The following is a 17,844-nucleotide window of genomic DNA, read 5'->3' as shown; positions in this document are numbered from 1 at the left end:
AGCTGAGCCATGCCAGACTAAGCAACACTGAACACACCTACCTAGGCAGCACAATATCCTGAGCAGGACTGAGCCGAGCCAAACCGTGCTGAGCCGAGCCGAGCCGAGCCGTGCCTACCCAGGCAGCACGATGTCCCAAGCCGTGCCGTGCAGTACCGCGCCAAGCCACGCCGAGCCGAGCCGAGCCGAGCCGAGCCGAGCCGAGCCTTGCCGAGCTGTGGGTACCAAGGTGCTCCGCCTTCCCCCCCTCCCCGGCCGCCGGTGTCGGTGTCGGTGTCGGTGTCGGTGCCGCTCCCGGTGCCCGACGCTCCCGGTGCCCTGCGCTCCCGTCCCGCCCGTCTCCCATTGGCGGCGGCCGGTCCCGCCCCGCCCCGCTCCCCCGCCGGGCGGCTATAAACGGGCGCGGCGGGGCGGGCGAGCGGCAGCGGCGGGGCCGTGCCGGGCCCGGGATCGGGACCGGGATGGAGCCGGGGCTGGAGCGCTGGGCGCACGGCGCGCTGTGGGCAGCTCTGGCCGGCAGCCTGGCGCTGCGGGCGGCGCGGCGGGCGCCGGGGCCGGGCCGGGGGCTGGGGCCGCCGCTGGGCCGGGGGCTGGTGCTGCCGCTGGCGCTGCTGGCCGCGCTGCAGAGCCTGTGCCGCGCCTGGCTGCCGCTGCCCCTGGGGCTGGCCCTGGCCGCCGCCGCCGCCGGGCTGCTGCTGTGGCGGGCGGCGCCCCGCGGGCTGCTGCCGGTGGCGGGCAGAGCCGTCCTTGTCACAGGTGAGTGCGGGGACACGGCCTCGACGCCCCGACGGCACCGCCTGGGCTCGGCGGGGAGCGGAGTGGGGTGTCCCGCAGGCACCAGGACGCTGCTGTCTGTGGGGTCCCGCTGGGGACCAACCACCGCTGCCAGCGCATCCCTCATCCTCTTCCACGTCCAAGCAGAACTGGCCAGGCTGTATCTGCCCCGCGAAGCAGGGAGTTGAAATGGCCCCTCGAGTGTTGACCACTAGTTGCAGCATGATGCCGAGAGCTGCTTCCTCTGGAAGCCCTGAGATTAGATGGGACAGAGCTGGCTTTGGACCCTGTCTGCTGGCCCAAGGGCTTCCCTCTCCTCTTCTCCCCTTCCCTTCCTCCCCTCTGGAGTTGTACTTGTTCTTGGAAAGATTTTCATAGTATCTCTAGAGGCTTCAACAGAGCTGGCTACGTAGTGCTGAGCATCACTGCTTCATGCAGAGCTCCATCCAGGGAGCTGCTGGTGACAGGGTCCTGCACTGTGTGGGTATCCTTGGGAAATGCTGCCCAGCTGCTGCCTGCCTCCTCTTTGGGCTGCCTGCTCCAAAGCTCCTCTGTGGTCCTGAGCTCCTCAGAGCATGTGCTATGCTCCCAAGTTTTGCACAACTCTGGCTTGCTGGCTGAAGCTCTTTAGGATATCTTGGTATATACATGGTTTCTCACTCCTTCCTCCTGGCAGTGGAATTGCAGGATGAAAGCCAGGCTCAGCAGTACATTGCTGTGAGGCAATGGTAGTGGAGAGATGAGAAGGAAGCGCTGGAGCTGGGGTGGTTTTTCCTCCAGGTGTGCCTGGAAGGTGCTGCTGGCTCCACATGGATGCAGAGGGGAGGGAAACTTCTGGGCATGACCTTGGCAGTGCTCCCAAGGACAGGAGCCTGCATCCTGGTGGGGATGTCTGGGCTGGGTTTGGAGGTGCTAAAGCTGGAGAAGGGAGTTTGCTTGTTTTCTAGAAAATTAAGGAAAGACCCTTCCAGCTTGAAGGGTTCTGTGGCAGCAGTAGGAAGTGCAGGGAATCCTCTCTGGAGGAGGAAGATCAGAGGAGCAAGGCAGTGGATGAATGAATGATTCAACTGAGTGAAGGTCAAAGCTGCAGCAGGGTAGGGCTGCCTGGAGAGGATGTCTGACAGCCATGCGCTCACAGGTGCCCTGTGCCACACCAGCTCTGGCAGCCCTGGCTCCCTGGCATTGCCTATATAATTAGTGAGTCAGTGACTGGAACAAGGTGTTCTTGCCCCAGTGCATTGAGGTGGCACCTCTGCAGCTCTGATGTGTTTGCTCTTGGCTGTAAATACTTTGTGGTTTTACAGGTTCGAGGCGCAGCCCACGGTGCGGGATTGGCGTTTCCGTACTGCTGCTCTGGCAAGTGCCTGCCAAGGGGCAGATGCGAGGGCTGTTTTGCTGGGGTTGGCATCCCTCACTTGAGTATTTGCATAGTAATTAGCCTGATTCTTTTATGGATTAATTCCAGGCAACTAGGTATTGAGTAGCTGCTCGTGTCTCCTGTGGGAGCAGCCGGGAAGGATCAGCTTGGGGAGAAAGGCAGCCTGACCTTCCTCCTCTTGCCAATGGGAAGCAAAGCCTGGCAGAGAGCAAAAGCATGGATGGCTGACAATGCTGGGCCTCATTGAAGGTGTGTGAGGTCAGGGACAGAACTTCTGCCATGCTGTGTGTTGTGCTGGACCTTGCAGATCAACTGAGAAATGGCACAAAGTCCCCTCCCGATGGAGCAGTGCAGGTTTCAGCCTGAAAATCTTTGGGCATCATTTTCTCATATACATCTTGGCCGTTGTCTTAATCCTGCAGCAGGTTCAGTGATGCTTATTTGGGGCAAGGTGGCTGCAGTGCTGCTCTATCTCCTGGGTGGTGCGTTTCAGCTCTTCCAGCTGCCCACTCTCTCCGGGAACAACCCCGAATTGAGCTCTGTGTGTGATGCTCCAGCGCCATGTGCTGTTCGGACATTGCTGGCTAAATAAAACTTAGTTATGGCAGTGATTGAAGGAAAACTAACTGTGCAGCTCAGTGGGAAAATAGCAGAGCAGCTGTAGAGCTGCTGCAGAGCAAAGCTGCTGACCCTGTGGTAGCAGCAGGGGCTGGAAAGTTGTGGCGTTTCCCATCTGCTGCAGGTTTGCATTTTGACTGTTGCACGTGGGACTGGGGGTGGCTGGAGTAGGGATGGGCAGCCACCTGCTGCTAGAGGGGAGCAAAGGATGCTGTGCTTTCCCATGAGGCATCCCCTGGGCTAGCAAAGTAAGTGGTCACTAGTCCCTGCAGTGCTGTGTTTGTCTGGGGTTGTGACCTTGGGGCTTTTGTTCTGCATCCCAGCTTCTCCAGGAGCATGGCTCCAGTGGATGCAGCCTGGCTGGGGGCAGGGGTGAGGAAAGTGTTAATCCTGTATTCCTAGGAGATGTAACAGCTGTTTTCAGGGAGGAGGAGAATGCCCTCCTGTGCAGCCAGGGGCTGGGAGAGGTCAGGCCTAGGAGGATGGTGGGGATGAGGGGAGAGATCAGCTGCTTGGCCTGGGCTGGGAAGGGAGACAGCAGCTATCTCCATGACTCCCTTAGTTTGCTGTCCTGAACCTGCCCTTGCCTTAAAGATAAGCCCACACCTGGCACAGGCTTTAGCCATACTCAGAAAACCACAAGGACCCAAACATACCTGCAGTGTGGGCAGGGTTGGCATGGGCAGCTACCTGAACAGAGCCTGATCCAGCACTGGGAAGCTGCAAGGCAGCCAATACCTGGCATCCCTCACCACAGTGTGTGACAGGGCACTCCAGGGTGCTGGTGCTGCTGGCTGGCATCTGTGGGCCAGTGGGGGCAGTGGCTCATTAAGAGCTGCTTGCTCCAAACATCAAACAGCTGGTTTGTGTGTGCATCCCCCTTCCCAAATGTGAAATGGTACTGCTGGGTGTTCTGAGGGCCACTGGACTCCTCAGAGCTGTGTGAACAAAGAGGAGGAGTATTATATCCCATACTGCTTCGCACTGGGAATTGATACAAAAAGCAGTCAAACCTCTGGAGCATGGATAGGGCTGATGCTCTGCAAGAGCAGTCTTGGAGGGAGGTCATGAGCTGCCATTTCTTGGCCTCTCCAGATTCAGGCTGGTAGTGCTTTGTTCAAGGCTGGGCTTTGACTGGGTCAGTTTAGACATGAACCTACAACATCCTTTGGTTCCTGTGGTCTTAGGAGATGCCTGTGGAATTCAGTGAGTCTATTGAAACCATCCAACAAAACTGGGTGCCTGGAGGTGGTGGAGGGATGGCCAGGAGCATGCCAGGGCTCCACTGAGCAGCTGGAGAAGCCTCTTGCTGTTGTGTAGCTCTGCCATGTGTGACTGTGTGGGGTGGTTCTTTGGACAGTAGCCAATTGCCCGATTTACTGCAGAGCCTTGAAAAGCACCAAATGCAAAGCAGCCCATAGAGTCTGCCTGCCTGCAGGGCTTTGCCAGAGCAGAGGAAAGGCAGGAGTTGTTACAAGATACTGGTTCATATGCTTCAGCTTGGATGGAAAATTGAAAATAGTGAATTGTTGTTCTGTCTATAATGGTGGTACCTGAATTAGCTCTCCAATAACCCCAAACATCAGGATGGCTGCTTGAGAGAAGCAGTCTGGGTCTCTTGTATTCTTGCTCTTTCTTGGTGCAGCCTGTGAAGGAAGCTAGGAGCACCTGCAGATTGGTCTGTCTTCCAACAAATCATCTTTGTGAGCAAAAGTGGTTGTTGGTCAGGCTGCCCAGACCCAAACCTGCCCTGTCCTCCTCTCTTCTTCCTGGCTGCAGGGAAAGTGTGTTTTTCCTGGTGAAGCCTTCTTGTTACAATTGCATGCCCCATTAACAATCTGAAGTGGGTCAGAGCTCCAGATCATGTTCAAGGTTAACAGAGGCTTTGCAACTTGCAGCACTTCAGTGTTTCCCATGCACTCCACAGATGTTGAAGCATCTGCTGGCTGCAGCAGGACTGAATGATTCAATCCAGATGTTGGGACTCTTGCTTTCTGCTGTGAAGGTAAATCAGTTTCTGTGGTAAAAAAAGCAGTGTTGCTCCCGTCTAGACTTTGATGTTGTCTTAGATCTATTTTCCAGCTAAACAAGATGACTGAGAAATGCCAGGGTCAAGGATTCAGGGCTGGCTCTGGGATGGGCACCTCTGCACCCTGGCATGGCCAAAGCACCTGCACAGCATGCTCACAACCTATGTTTGGTGCTGAGCCTGCCAGCAGCCTTGCTGTGAGAAATGCTCTGTGCAAAGGTGCTGCAGCTCTCCATAGGTGACTTTCACTCTGCTTCTGAAGCCAGTGATCCAGCTCAGAGGTACCTGGGATCTTTCCCCAGCCTAAGTGCAGGGGGTTGGAACTAGGTAATCTTTCAGGTCCCTGCCAAACCAAACCATTCTGTGATTCTGTAAGTGAAAGCTGAAAAATCAGCTTATTCCCTGAAATTGCTCTGATTTTTCCAGAATCTATTAAAAATTAACAGCAGAGGCAGCTGCTGCCTCCAAGCTGAGGGGTGGGACAGGACCAAAATCAAACACCCAAACTCCAGCTCTGGTGTACAAGCAATTCCTGGTATACTTGAAGTAAAAAAAAGGCAACATTTATCTCTAGTTATAGGGTTTGCTGTTGGCTTTTGGGAACAAAGCAGGAAAGCTGTTTTTTCTGCCTCTATCTGCAGGGCTGAATCTCTCCCCCCGCTTTGTCAGCAGCCCTCCATGGATTTAGGATTCTTCTTTCCCACGTGAGGTTTCTTCAGAAATAGATACCTACCCCAGCTCACCACAGGCATGTGGATAGATATGCTTGGCTTTTTCTCACTTATCTATAAAATAAGCACTTTTGAAGCCTACTAATGACATAGACCTGTTGAGGTGGGAGTTTTTAGCACCGTTCATCAAAAATGATGAGCACAGCTAATTAGGAGGAAAAACACATTGAGGTTTCATACTGTGGGAGACTGGAGTTGGTAGAGAAACCCAAGCTGGCTTGATTAACCTCGGGGTTATGTGGGGACATGAGAGCAACAAAGCAAAGACTTCCCTGCCGAAATGAGATTGTCAGATGGGAACGGATGCTTTCGGGAGGAGAGAAGTGTAGGCAGTTGCTGCCCTCTAGTCCAATGAGCAGCACATTTTTAATGAGGTCTGGGATTGAGTTACCCACTGTTGAGTCTAGCTCCCCTCAAGCCAGGATCTGGTTACAGAAGAGCCAGTTGCTGCTTTTACTGCTGGGAGCACAGCACAGGGTTGGTGGACTTGCTTAGCCAGGGTTTTGTTTGAGGGGGCTCTTCAAGGTGTTTCCACCAAATCTTTGCCTTTTGCCCATAGTCTTCTTTCAGTGCTGGTCTAAAACTCCAGCTGGAGAGGCTTTTTTTTTTCTGAGGAGGAAAGGCTGCAGGGCTTTTGTACCTCTTCACCTCCTGATGTCCCTCCTGTCATCTCAGATCTGAGGTACTGCTGTGGAGCCTCCAAGGCCACGTTGGATGGGGCTTGGAGCAATCTAGGCTAGTGGAAAGTGTCCCTGCCCACGGCAGGGGTGTTGGAATTGGATGACCCTATAAAGTCCCTTCCAACCTAATTGTTCTATATTAAGGTGGAGAATGCTCAAATTTTCTATGATAAGGTGGAAAAACTGCCCTCATGCTGCCAGTGCATTGCTACAGGTATAGTTTAGGAGCTTTTATTTTTAACCTCCCCAGCATGTGCCTGTTACCTCCTTCCCTGCTCCACTCAGTGGCTGCGGTATATCCACCATCTCCCGTTCTTCTGTCTCAGCTTGTAAGTCCAACGTATCACTTCTGCTTCCTTCTCCCCTGGAGAGCTGCCAGCCCCTGAGCTTTATCAGCTTCCCCCTCGGGAGCTGGCTTCCCTGTCACACATGGCGCTGTCCTGGGATTTGCTGGCTCTAAGGCTGTAATCTTGAAAAGCAGTTTTTGGCTTTACAGGCTTTGCGGCAGCACTTCCTCTTGTTGGGTGGCTGACCCTGTGGAGCCAGATGGTGAGTGACTCCCAGGCAGGCTGGGAACAGAGAGAAGGGATGGGCTGGAAAGCTCAGGTACCTGCTCTGATGTCTTCTGTGGCAGCTCTGAAAGTCTGGCCTCTCAGAATCATAGAAGCTCTGAATGGTTTGGATTGGGAAAAGGCTTTAAAGACCATCTTGTTCTAATCCCCCTGCCATGGGCAGGGACACCTGCTAGACCAGGTTGCTCTAAGACACATCTCACCTGGCCTTGAACACTTCCAGGGATGGGGCAGCTGCAGCTTCTCTGGGTTATGAGGGCCTCATCCTGTTATGAGTAAACCACTGTGACCAATGTTCCTCTCTAAGGTCCAGGTGGGGATAAGCTCCAACCTGGGGTGTGCAGCCATCCCAGGATGAGTTCTGTCCCCCTCTTTCAGATGTTGTGCTGGGCTCTGCCTAAGCTGAAGGGCACATGTGGGTGCTGCCCTGGCATGGCCTGGGTCAGCACAACTATGTCCAAGCATATCAGCCTGGAGGGCCACCTTCTTGTATTTTGGGGAAAATGCGCCAAAGTAGCCTTATGATACTCAAACTCTTACTCTGAAGAGCTGGTGAGAGCTGCAGGTGAAGAGTAAGGAGGGGATAGCTTGAGCTGTGTATGGAAAGGGCAGGTGGGTTGAGGATGTCATGAAGCACAGCTCTGAGCCTGGGGGCTTAAATAGCTCAGTGTATTTCAAAAGCTGTCTTGGCAGAAGCTCAGTTGGTGTTTGCTCAAGTGTTTTACTCTGTTTCTTAAAAAAAAAAAAAAAGTCCCCCGCTTCACATGGATCTGGAAGCTGCAAAAGAAAATAGTTGGTGCAGCTGTAGAGACCATCATGATGTGGGAATGAGCAGGGCTTGCACCACTTCTGCTTGCTTGGGATTGTGGCATGAGGTGGGAGTTTACTCTTGTGACAAGGAGAGTGATGAGCTGGCACCCTACAAGCAAAATAAAATCTCATCAGCAAAATACCCCTAAATATTACCCCTAGTGCTCCATTAAAACTGCTGTAGCTTTATTGGGGTGCTGCAAACTCTGAGATGCTCAACATGGTGATCCATCCCCTGGGCTTGCTCTGACCTGTTGCTCTGGTCAGCACTCTCCCAGCATGGCTTTGTCCCTGCTGGCATCACTTGTGAGTTGCCCACAGTGCTGCCTGGGTGGCACTTCAAAGCTCTCCCACAGCTGACTTGTCCCACCACATGGTTAGAGGTTCTCCTGGTCATGCCATGGCTGTCCTGGCTAAAATGACCTTCCCTGAGATGTCCCTGGGTGGTGATGGCTCATGATGGTCCATGCAGAAGAGCTGTTCTTCCCTTCAGCTGCCTGTGGATGGATTAGCCCCGCCTGTAGCAGACCTTAGGAACGACCTGATGCCTCTCTTTGCTTGTTAGCACACAAGAGGAATGGATATGGGGCTCAGCTGGTGGTTCTCCAGCCTGCTGGGAGTCCCTGGAGAGCCCTTTTGCAGACTAGAGGTGCCCACCAGCAGGTGCCCCAGCCATGGCTCTATTGCCACCACCTTCTTCCCCAGGAGCATCTCCAGATATAGCCAGTGGAGCTTTCTGGCTTCTCAGCCTGGTTCCTACCCAGCATCTCCCTCTCCAAGAGCCCAGGTGGATGTGTTACCAGTGCCACCTTGCCATTGGCACTGATCTTGAGTGGCACTTGACCTTGAGTGATCTGGTCAAGTTGTCTCTGGACCATGGGTGTCCTTCCCAGCGACAGCTCTTCCTGATGGATGGCTTTCGAGGCTTGTCAGCTCCATGTTCCCAGTTCACCATGTTCCCTTTGAGGGTGATTATTAACCCAGCTATCACCATAGCTCTTCACAACTTCCTCTTGGAGGGCCATCCATTCATCCCAGATTAGCACTCACGTACAGCCTGTGCCAGGTGAAGTCTGTGCTGCTGACATCTCTTGTGCATCCCTGCCTGCTGCAAGATGAAATTCTTGACTGTGAAAGTCTCACTGCTCCTTTTGGGGAGAGGATCTCCCCTTGCTGGAGACAGCAGCTGCCGGAAGATGCCATCCAGCCCCGGCATGCGGTGAGCGGCTGCTTCTAGGAAATTCCTGTGCTCTCTTTCTGCGAAGTGTCACAGTGAGGCTGGAGGTGGCATTTCCTCCCCCCACCCCCGTCAGCTTGTGAGCCCAGGGTCACTGCTCACTGCAGCAGCATCACTGCCATGCCAGGGCTGGGTTAATTCCTGGGTCCCAGCCTCTTTGAGCATCCCACCAGGCACTGGCCTTGCATTGCAGGGGGCGGCTGGGTTCATTCCTGTCCTGCTGTCCCAGGGCACGAACAAGCTCCTACGTTCATTAGCCCCACTGGTGGCAAGCAGCATCAGCTGCTCACGGCTTTGGTGGGGGATAAGGCATCTGGATGGCTTTTAGTGACAGTAATGGGGAGGGCTGTGGCCCCTGACAATTTTTTTATTGCCCAGCTGCTTTTGTGCAATCAGTCCCCCATACGGATGCACCAGTAAAGCTCCTAAGAAATGGCCTTTAATCCAGAAGCTGTGGGTGCATTCACACTGGCCTGGGGGCTCCTCGTCATCCCTGTCTGGTTGTGTTGGTGTCTAGGCAGAAAATCAGATTTCCCCCTTCTCTTTGTTAAATGGGAGATAACTTCCTGGCTGGAGGTGATGACTGGGAGGCCCCAGAAACACTAGGCTAATCCACTGTAATTCATACCATCTGGCTATTGTCCCTGGCACACAGAGGGGTAGGTCACCCATGTACCCCCTGCCAGGGAATTCTCAGCTCTGCCTTCTGTCATGCGTCTCCCTGTGGGGCTGAGGGTTTGTCTGACCCCTGCTCTGACCCACAGGACCTGTTGGAAGGACGTGTCTATCCTGGGCTGTGGGAGCCATCAGCAATCTCCCTCCAGCTGCCTGTGCCAACTGTGTCATGCAGGGAGGTGGTCCTAGGGGAGCAGGGGCAGTGTGTGCCCCCCTTGGCTCAGGTCCTGCTCTGGAAGGAGGCTGAGGCTTTGCAGGGATGCACACCCAGGCTGCTTGGGTGGGGGGCTCCTGCATTATCCACTCCCTAGGGATTTGGGGATGGGATTTGGGTCATCCCTTAAGGTATCATCTGGCTTTAATTTAATTTAATTAGGCTTGTGGCTTCCTGAACCCCAGTGGTGAGGAGCAGCAGTAGCATCACTAGGCCTGCTGCCACCCCAGCCCTGTGTGCCTGTGTTTGGGCATGAGGGCTGCTCCCACGGGGAATGGGGACATGGCATGCCATGCAAGCCAGTGGCTTGGGTGGTGTTTCCTGTTAATAGTGATGACACTGGATGGGTTGGGGGCTGTGGGTGCCCCTTCCCAGCCCCACTCCCACAGAAGTACCTTGGGTGTGGGCAGATGGTGGCTCATGCCTGGCTGGGGAGGCCAGGGCTGGTGCATGGCTGTGGTGGCCCAGCTGCTGTGGGGACAGGTGCTCCTGCCTTCCCCTCCCTCTCCTGTGTCCTGCCAAGAATTTGTTCCCTCTTGCCCAGGGCTGACATCACCCCTTTATCACTCCTTGCTCCAAATGTGTGCAGCATCCGGAAGGTGTTGGCCACTGGGCCTTGTCCTGCCCACACAGGATTTTGCTGGACATTTTATTATGCCTGGATGTGCACTGTGCAAAGACCCCCTCCTTGAGTTCCTCAGGGGACTGCCATCCCCTCTGATGACACCATTCCCACCTTATCCTGTGCTTCCACATCCATGAGGTGCCCACACTCCCAGGACTGAACTGAAACAAACAGCTGAGTTGGGATCAGTGCCTGCTCCAGCACCCAGCTGAGCCTCCCTCAGTGCTGCCTGGCTAAATCCCATACCATGCCCGTAGAAGCTGGATCCATGACGGCAATGAATCCTGTCAGAGCCAGAAGGCCACATTGAGCTTGGCATCCCTTGAGCCTATGGAAACAAGGGGCTCAGCATGATAATCCACTCGGCCTTGGTGCCCTGTTGATGGTGTCCTTGAGCCTGATGACATCTCCACCTTGGCAAGGCCTCTTGGACAGGGTGGTGGGACACACAGCCCTAAAGCACTTTGGGGAGGTGGGACTGATGTCCTGGGATTTGGGGAGCAGCAGGGGGCACCCAGGCAAGGGCCTGCAGAGCTGATGGGGGTGGAGGAGATGATGTCCTTCTGAGTGCCCAACTCAGCTAGCAAGCTCCCAGTCAGTGGAAGATGGAGCATCCTCAAGGGGTGCCTCCAGCTGTCAGGTGCCTGGGGCATTGCCCCAAGGGCTGCTGACTGACCACACTGCTAGGGTGACCATGGGGGAGCAGGTCCATCACAAGGGTGCTCAGCCCTTGGGCAACCCCTCTTCAGCTTCCACACCAAGGTCCTCAGCTGGGGTGGCTATGGAGGGACCAGATCCAGGGAGATGCTACTGTACCCATCAGGCTCTGGGCAGTTTTGCAGGCATATGGGAATTCTTTAGCCAAGCTGTGGTTCTCACTGCTTAGGTTTTCATTGGTCCTCACCTGTTGTGCATGGTTCAGGGATCAGGATACAGAGGTCATAAGGATGTACAACTTCTGGTTCAGAGATGAGGGTGCTCAGTTTATGGCTCAGGGATGAGGATGTACACAGCTCATAGCTTGGAAATGAAGAAGCTTGGCTTGTAACTCAGGGCTTAAGATGCTCAGCTTGCAGTTCCACAGCTCCAGAATGAGACTGCACAGCTCATGGCTCATGGATGGGGACTCTCAGCTCACAGTTTGGGAAGGGAATTCATTCCTAGGTTGTGCTGGGGTGAGCACTGCAGACCTGTGCTGCCAGCCCTCCATCACGTACCATGCCAGCAGTGGAGGCAGGGGCAGGCACGTGGTTGTGGTTCAGCAGCTCGCGGGTCACAGCCGTGTTATTGACCCTCTCTGCTCCAATCAGAAAACTGTAGCACTAATTTTGAGCATGTCTGTGTGTGGTGGCCTTGGTGCTGGAGCAGGAGAGCAGGGTGAATACCTGAGACAGCAAAATGTCAGAGCTGTGCCATGCCTGACTCACCTGAAAGAAATGTGTCCACACCAAACCGGGACTGCAGCTTCAGCCGGCTCCTGGCAGCGAGGAAGCGCGAGTGGTGGAGGCTGACTGGGAGCTGCCCAGCTGGCACAGCTCAGCCCCGGTGGTGGCTCTGCGGTCACCGGTGAGGAGCAGCTCTGGACAATGGATGCAAACTGCTGTGGTGTCAGTCCTCTTTCCCGCCCCGAGTGGGTGGGAAGGCACCCCTTATGATGATGCTGGAGGCCAAACCTTTTTGCTTGCTCAAGATAAGTAAAATTGGAGCTTGTCATGCCAAAATTCTAGTGGAGGCTTGCACCTCTTGCTCTTTGGGGAGCCGCTGAAATGGCTGGAGTTTCTGCAAAGTTCTCAGGATCTGCTGCTGACCTGCTGCTCTGGAAAATGTCCGGCTGGCCACTGGTGCAGTTGTTTGTCCCAGCTTGCTGAGCCTGTGGAGGGCTGCTGATTTTGCAACCTGGACTCAGGTTTTGCTCTGCTCCTGCTGCAGCAAAAGTCTCTATGTGCTGGCCCAGGGTCTGTGGGGATGTGATGCAGGGGCTTCAAGGTACCTGCTCTCCTCTGCTGTGCTCCCAATGCTGCGCTCCTGTGCTTGATCTGACCACGTCCTTCCCTCCAGCACGACTGTGAAACCAGCTGGCAAGCTGGGAGCTGGGGCGGGGGGAACTGGCGCCGGCATCTCCTCGTGATGCAGCATCCTGGGAGGGCAGCGAGCCTAGCGCCAGCCTTGCTGGGGCTGCACAGACTGGACGGCTCCAGCGCTCCCGGCGGGGCCAGGCTAGCGGCAATGGCTCCTGTGCCAGCTCCAGCGTGGCCAGCAGCTCATGTGCTGGTGGCCATGAGGAGTGAACATAGCCCTGGGAAAGCTGCCATGCTTTGGGGCCACGTGTTATGGGCCCAGGGGGTTCGTTGTCCCTCCCTGCACTCTTGGCCATGCCTGAGCACAGCGGATGGGAAGCTAGCAGCAGCGGAGACCTTAAATAACACCAGAGCATCCTCACCCTCCTGGCCTTGGGCCTCCTGCCAGCCTCCCAGGAGTTTTTTTATTTGGTATGTGTGTGAATAAATTAGAACTTCCGAAACAAACCCTCTGACTGCCCTGCTCCTCTAAGGCAAAACAAACCCTGCCTGACTTGGACAGCATGTGGCTGTGTTTGCTCCCTCCTTGCCAGACTTGCCCATAAGAAGCCAGCAAACCTGGCTCTCAGTTTTTTGGGATATTTCCCGGGGATTTGAGAATTATGTGGTGATAGGAAGCTTCATGTTTGGACTGGAAGATTTTCTTGCCAGCTGCATGGGAGCAGTGCAGGTAACCCTCCTGTTGGCTGCGTGATGGTGAGGCTGTGGCCACAAGCACTTTTATTTTTAAACCTTATCTTTATTGCAGTTTTCTCCTGCACTGCTTGGAAAGGTGAAATGCACCTTATCTGTTTGTCTGCTGGCAGCATGCACTGCTCCTAGGGAGGGGAGAGGTGGATGTGCTGTACCCACAGCACCTTCAGCATGCCCTGCGGACCAGGGTTCTGGGGGTGATACTGGGGCAATGCCAGGGACAATGCTGGGGTGATGCTGAGCCAACCTGGCACACATCCACGATGAGTGTGGGGTGTTGTGTGGGAAAAGGAGGTCCCTGCAGCCCCTTCCTGCCAACTGAGCACCTCTGTTATCACTCTGGCCTCTGGCCAGAGGTTTAATTACAGGTTTCTGACGCAGCAATAGAGTAAAACTGAGCTGGGAACTGGGACAGAGACGCTGAACTGATGCTTAGCTGGCACCCCAAGAGCTGTAAGTGCCTGATCCCAGGCTGGGGGTATGGAAGAGTGAGGCAGCCAGTCCCTGTGCCCACCTCCCTCCCCCACCAAAGGCTGGTGGAGGGGTGCTGAATCTTGTGAGGTAACAGTCCCCAGGGCCACTGTCGTGTCCACCCCAGGGTGGCTCCAGGTGCCACACAGGGTCCGTTTCCAGCATGTCCTCACAAGCACCCAAAGGTGCAGGGCAGGAGGGTACAGGGCCATGGGGCTGCCCCTGCAGTGCTCCCCTGTTAATGGTTAATGTGACTGGGCAGCGGTTGTGGCACAGACTCCCCGAGCTATCAGTGCTGCCATCGGCCCCGGGAACAGCCTGTACCTTGCTGCTGCTGTTTGTTTGCATCCTGGCCGCTCCACCCTGGCCACTGGCCTTGTCACCGCTCTGCAACAGCCAGCTCCCGCCTGGGCTGTCTCCCAGCCACTCCGATGGTGGCTTTGCAGGTGACAGTGTCACCTGTGGCGCCCCTGTTTGAGCAGAGATGGAGGAAATGAGACTGGTACCAGGCAGGGAGCACCAGTACTCTCCCAAGTGGTCCATCCCGTTTGGATGCTCCCTTGAAGGATGCAGGGTAGCAGGGGCAGACCAGAATCCTTTTTTTTTCCTCACCCTTTTTAATCCCCTCATGGCCCAGCCAGGCAAAGAGGTCCTCTGCCTCTTGATCACTTTCTGGGAGTCAAAAGGCATTTGACAAAAGTCTCCCACTGAGCCTTATGAATGGTGCTTGATGGAGCTTTTAGAGGCTATTTTGAGGGTTGATGGCCGCTGCAGGGCTCTGGGCCGTTCTGTGTGGCGCCTGAGGGTTTGCCTGCAGCTCGGGGTGATGGGGTTGCAGATAAAGGAAGTGTTGTTTTCCTCTGGCAAGCAAGAGACAACAGCAGCTCCAAAACCTGCGAATGCCCCAGGGCAAGGTCATATCCTGGTGAGTCAGGAGCTCCAGCGGGGTGCAGAGCCGAGGTGGTCCTCAGGCAAGGAAAACTGATGCCGGGGTGGATGTTTGGTTCCTGGGGTTGGTTCCTAGTGATGGAGAGGCAGAGCTAGGGGATCTTTGGGGACTGGAGACAGACAGTGGCTGTCACTGGCCACTGCAAGGCTCTTCCCATCTCTTTCAGGATGTGACTCGGGCTTTGGGCAGGCAACAGCCAGGCACTTGGACATCATGGGCTTTCGGGTGTTTGCCAGCGTGCTGGACCTGCAGAGTCCTGGTGCCCAAGAGCTGCGCCAGAGCTGCTCGACGAGGCTGACGCTGCTGCAGATGGACCTGACCAAGACAGAGGACATCCAGCGCGTCCTGCAGCATATCCAGGCCCACACCAACAGCACAGGTAGGAGCCACCTTTGGCAACCTCACAGGACCCCACAGAACTCCCTGAGACCTCAGCCTGCAGCCAGCATGGCAGTGGCAAACCTCCATGTATTTCCACGGGGGGGCTGTGTCCCTGTAGGCACTTGTGCCAAGAGTCAAGTTTGCCAAGTTTTCGTGTCCTGGAGAACCCTTGCAGGACCCCCATCAGCCTGAGGAGCAGCTGGGAATCCCAGGGTGGGGCTTCCCCATTCAAGTCACCTCTTCAAGTATCCCATCCCCACAGGACTCTGGGGCCTGGTGAACAATGCCGGGTTCAATGACACCATCGCCGACGCTGAGCTCTCACCGCTGAGCAAGTTCCGCACCTGCATGGAGGTGAACTTCTTTGGCTCCCTGGAGCTCACCAAGGGGCTGCTGCCCCTGCTCCGCTCTGCTGGTGGCCGCATTGTCACCGTGAGCAGCCCTGCAGGTGAGCAGCCTCCCTCCATCCTGGCCTCCCTGGCACCCTCAGCCCAGGCACAGCTTGAGCATCCCCATGGTGTGGTGCAATTCCCAACCTCCAGGCACTCCAACTTTCTCAGCAAACTAGCACCAGGAAGATCTAGGATGAGCTGGCAGCACTGCTGAACCCCACAGCAGCCACCAACACATTAGGAGACATGGAGGGTGGGGACAGTCAGCCTGCTCACAGGCAGCATGGGCAACCCAAGCCCAGCTGCCATGTACCTCCATTGGGGATGACAGCCTGGCCAGGGAGGGAAAATCAACTTCCTCTCCCCCATGCTTTTTTTTGTCCATTAGAATAATCTAATCCTCCACTGGGGATGACAATGCCAAGCTTTAGCTGGATAGGGAACAAAATCATTTTCCTCTTCCTCACAACTTTTTTCTCCTCCATTAAAACATTTATTTGAAGCTATTTTCAGTTGTTTTCTCAGCAAAACAAACCCTAAGCCATTTCCTTAAGCAGGGGCCAGGAACATAGCCCTACACAAAGCCCTGCCCTTTGCTCCCACTCCCCTCTGTCCCTGCTAGAGCACTGCCTCACTCACTCTTTCACTCATGCCAGGTGACATGCCCTTCCCCTGCCTGGCAGCCTACGGGGCCTCAAAGGCAGCCCTCAGCCTAGTCATGGACACCTTCCGCAGCGAGCTCCAGCCCTGGGGCATCAAAGTCAGCCTCATCCTGCCCGGCTACTACAAAACAGGTAAGAGGGTCAGTGCCTACTCCCTGTCTGTGCCTATGGGCAAAAGACAAGTATTCCAGGGAGGCAGAAGATGGAGCAATGGGATGAGCTTCTGCAGCATGGGATGAGCATGCAGCTTCTGGGCATCTCCAGCCATACAGGGACAGTGACTATCCTGTGGCCATTGGGCTCTGATGGATGGGAAACAGCATCGGGATCAAGTCCTGCCAGCAGACCCCATACCACTAGGACTGGTCAAAGCAGCTCAGTCACGTTTATGACAGCAGCATCCCCACTGCAGGCAGGGTCCAAGACCCCTGGTCCAGTATCAGGCTAGCAAGTGCCACTATGGTGCTACTACTGTACTCCCCTCATGGCACTCTTTGCCAGGGTCTCAGCTGGACCTTCCTGTGAGGCTGGAAGGTGACTGAAGCTGCCGGCACCCATGGCAGGGGGGCTGGAGTGGGGGGGGCCTACACAGCTCACGGAACTGTTTCCTTGCAGGGACAACGTGTGACCCTGCCTTCTGGAACCTGCAGAAGCAGCAGCTGTTGGCCAGTCTGCCCCAGGAGCTGCTGCAGGCCTATGGGGAGGACTATGTAGAGGAGATCAACCAGCAGTTCATCCAGTTCATGAAGGTGGCAGTGGAGGACCTCAGCGCAGTGGTGAACAGCATCACAGAGGGGCTTCTGGCTGCCAACCCAGCCGTGCGCTACTACCCAGGGCAGGGCCTTGGGATCATGTATTTCATACACCGCTACCTGCCCTACTTTGTCCGAGACTTGTTCTTGAAAGGATTCTTCATCAACCCCAAGCTGCCCCGAGCCCTGCGGCGAGAGCACCACAATGATGTGAAGAAGGCCTGACCTGGGCCTGCACAGGGCCTGCTCCCTGGCTGTCCAGGCACACGGGCCTCTGAGCATGTGCAAAGCCAAAGGCACCGCCCTCCTGCACCGTGGGGGAACAATCAGCACTAGACGTTAAAAACCAAATTTCTTTCCAAAATCAGATAGATCTATTTTCTATTGTGCAAGAATCAACATTTTCTAGAGACCTTGGTTTTGTATTTTTTCTAACCATGTACCGTCCAAGAGGCCCATCCCTGTCTGACTCAGCAGCTCTGCACCACAGGCTGGGATGTACCTCCTCAGCTACCCACCACCTTCCTTACTGCTCTCAGAGCTGTTTGTCTCCATCCCCTCTTGGCTGGGTCAGGGCTGGGACCCTGTGGCCGCTGCCTCCCTGCCACTCATTACACACTCCACAAGCTCCTGACGAGAGCAGGGGCCATGACCAGGCTGCCAGTGCTGCAGAGCTCTTCATGAGATGAACTATGTGATTGTCACTTTTTAAATAAATCCATTATTGATATTCCAGCAGGCTCTGGGTGTCTCCTTCCACAGTGCAGTGCTGCAATGCTGCTCAGGAATGCCCAGTCTGTGGGCAGAGCTAAGCTGGGTCATGGCTAGCACCACACCGACCACTGTGGCAGGAGTCTCACATGCAGCAGCAGGTGCCACAGGTACTCCCAGAAAAGGGCTCAGCCTGCCAGGAGATATTTGTGCTCACTCCCTGCTCCTCCCCAGCCCTATGCCAAAAGCTTTCTTTTGCTTTGCTCTGACTCTGTGGCCCTGCTGGGGCAAGGATGGCAGCGGTGACAGTGCCCCACGTGAACAGCCCCAGGCACCAGGGACAAACCATGCAGCTCCCTAACCTTATGGATCATTCCCATAAGGCTGCACCCCTTAGCTCAGCAGCCAGCTG

General features: G+C 55.4%; 1 protein-coding gene across 1 annotated transcript; it reads left to right on the top strand.

The window, feature by feature from the left end:
- Positions 1 to 457: 457 nt before the first annotated feature.
- On the top strand, positions 458 to 17,456 carry HSD11B2 (hydroxysteroid 11-beta dehydrogenase 2). The gene is made up of 5 exons (XM_030227720.2): positions 458 to 756; positions 14,701 to 14,913; positions 15,178 to 15,363; positions 15,964 to 16,101; positions 16,585 to 17,456. Exons 1-5 carry the CDS (start codon positions 462 to 464, stop codon positions 16,944 to 16,946), a joined length of 1,194 nt encoding a protein of 397 aa, XP_030083580.1. The 5' UTR covers positions 458 to 461; the 3' UTR covers positions 16,947 to 17,456.
- Positions 17,457 to 17,844: the final 388 nt, after the last annotated feature.

Source organism: Serinus canaria, chromosome 11 (assembly GCF_022539315.1).
Source record: "Serinus canaria isolate serCan28SL12 chromosome 11, serCan2020, whole genome shotgun sequence".
In the NCBI taxonomy this organism is placed as follows: Eukaryota; Metazoa; Chordata; class Aves; order Passeriformes; family Fringillidae; genus Serinus; species Serinus canaria.
Note: the sequence above shows the minus strand (reverse complement) of the source record. Positions and strands in the feature narration are given on the sequence as shown.

Excerpts from the sequence above, each read along its gene's own strand:
- HSD11B2 (XM_030227720.2), top strand. The coding sequence starts at position 462 with ATGGAGCCGGGGCTGGAGCGCTGGGCGCACGGCGCGCTGTGGGCAGCT. Across the intron at positions 15,364-15,963 it reads CACCGTGAGCAGCCCTGCAG|GTGACATGCCCTTCCCCTGC; the intron begins GTGAGCAGCCTC and ends CACTCATGCCAG. Across the intron at positions 16,102-16,584 it reads GCCCGGCTACTACAAAACAG|GGACAACGTGTGACCCTGCC; the intron begins GTAAGAGGGTCA and ends GTTTCCTTGCAG.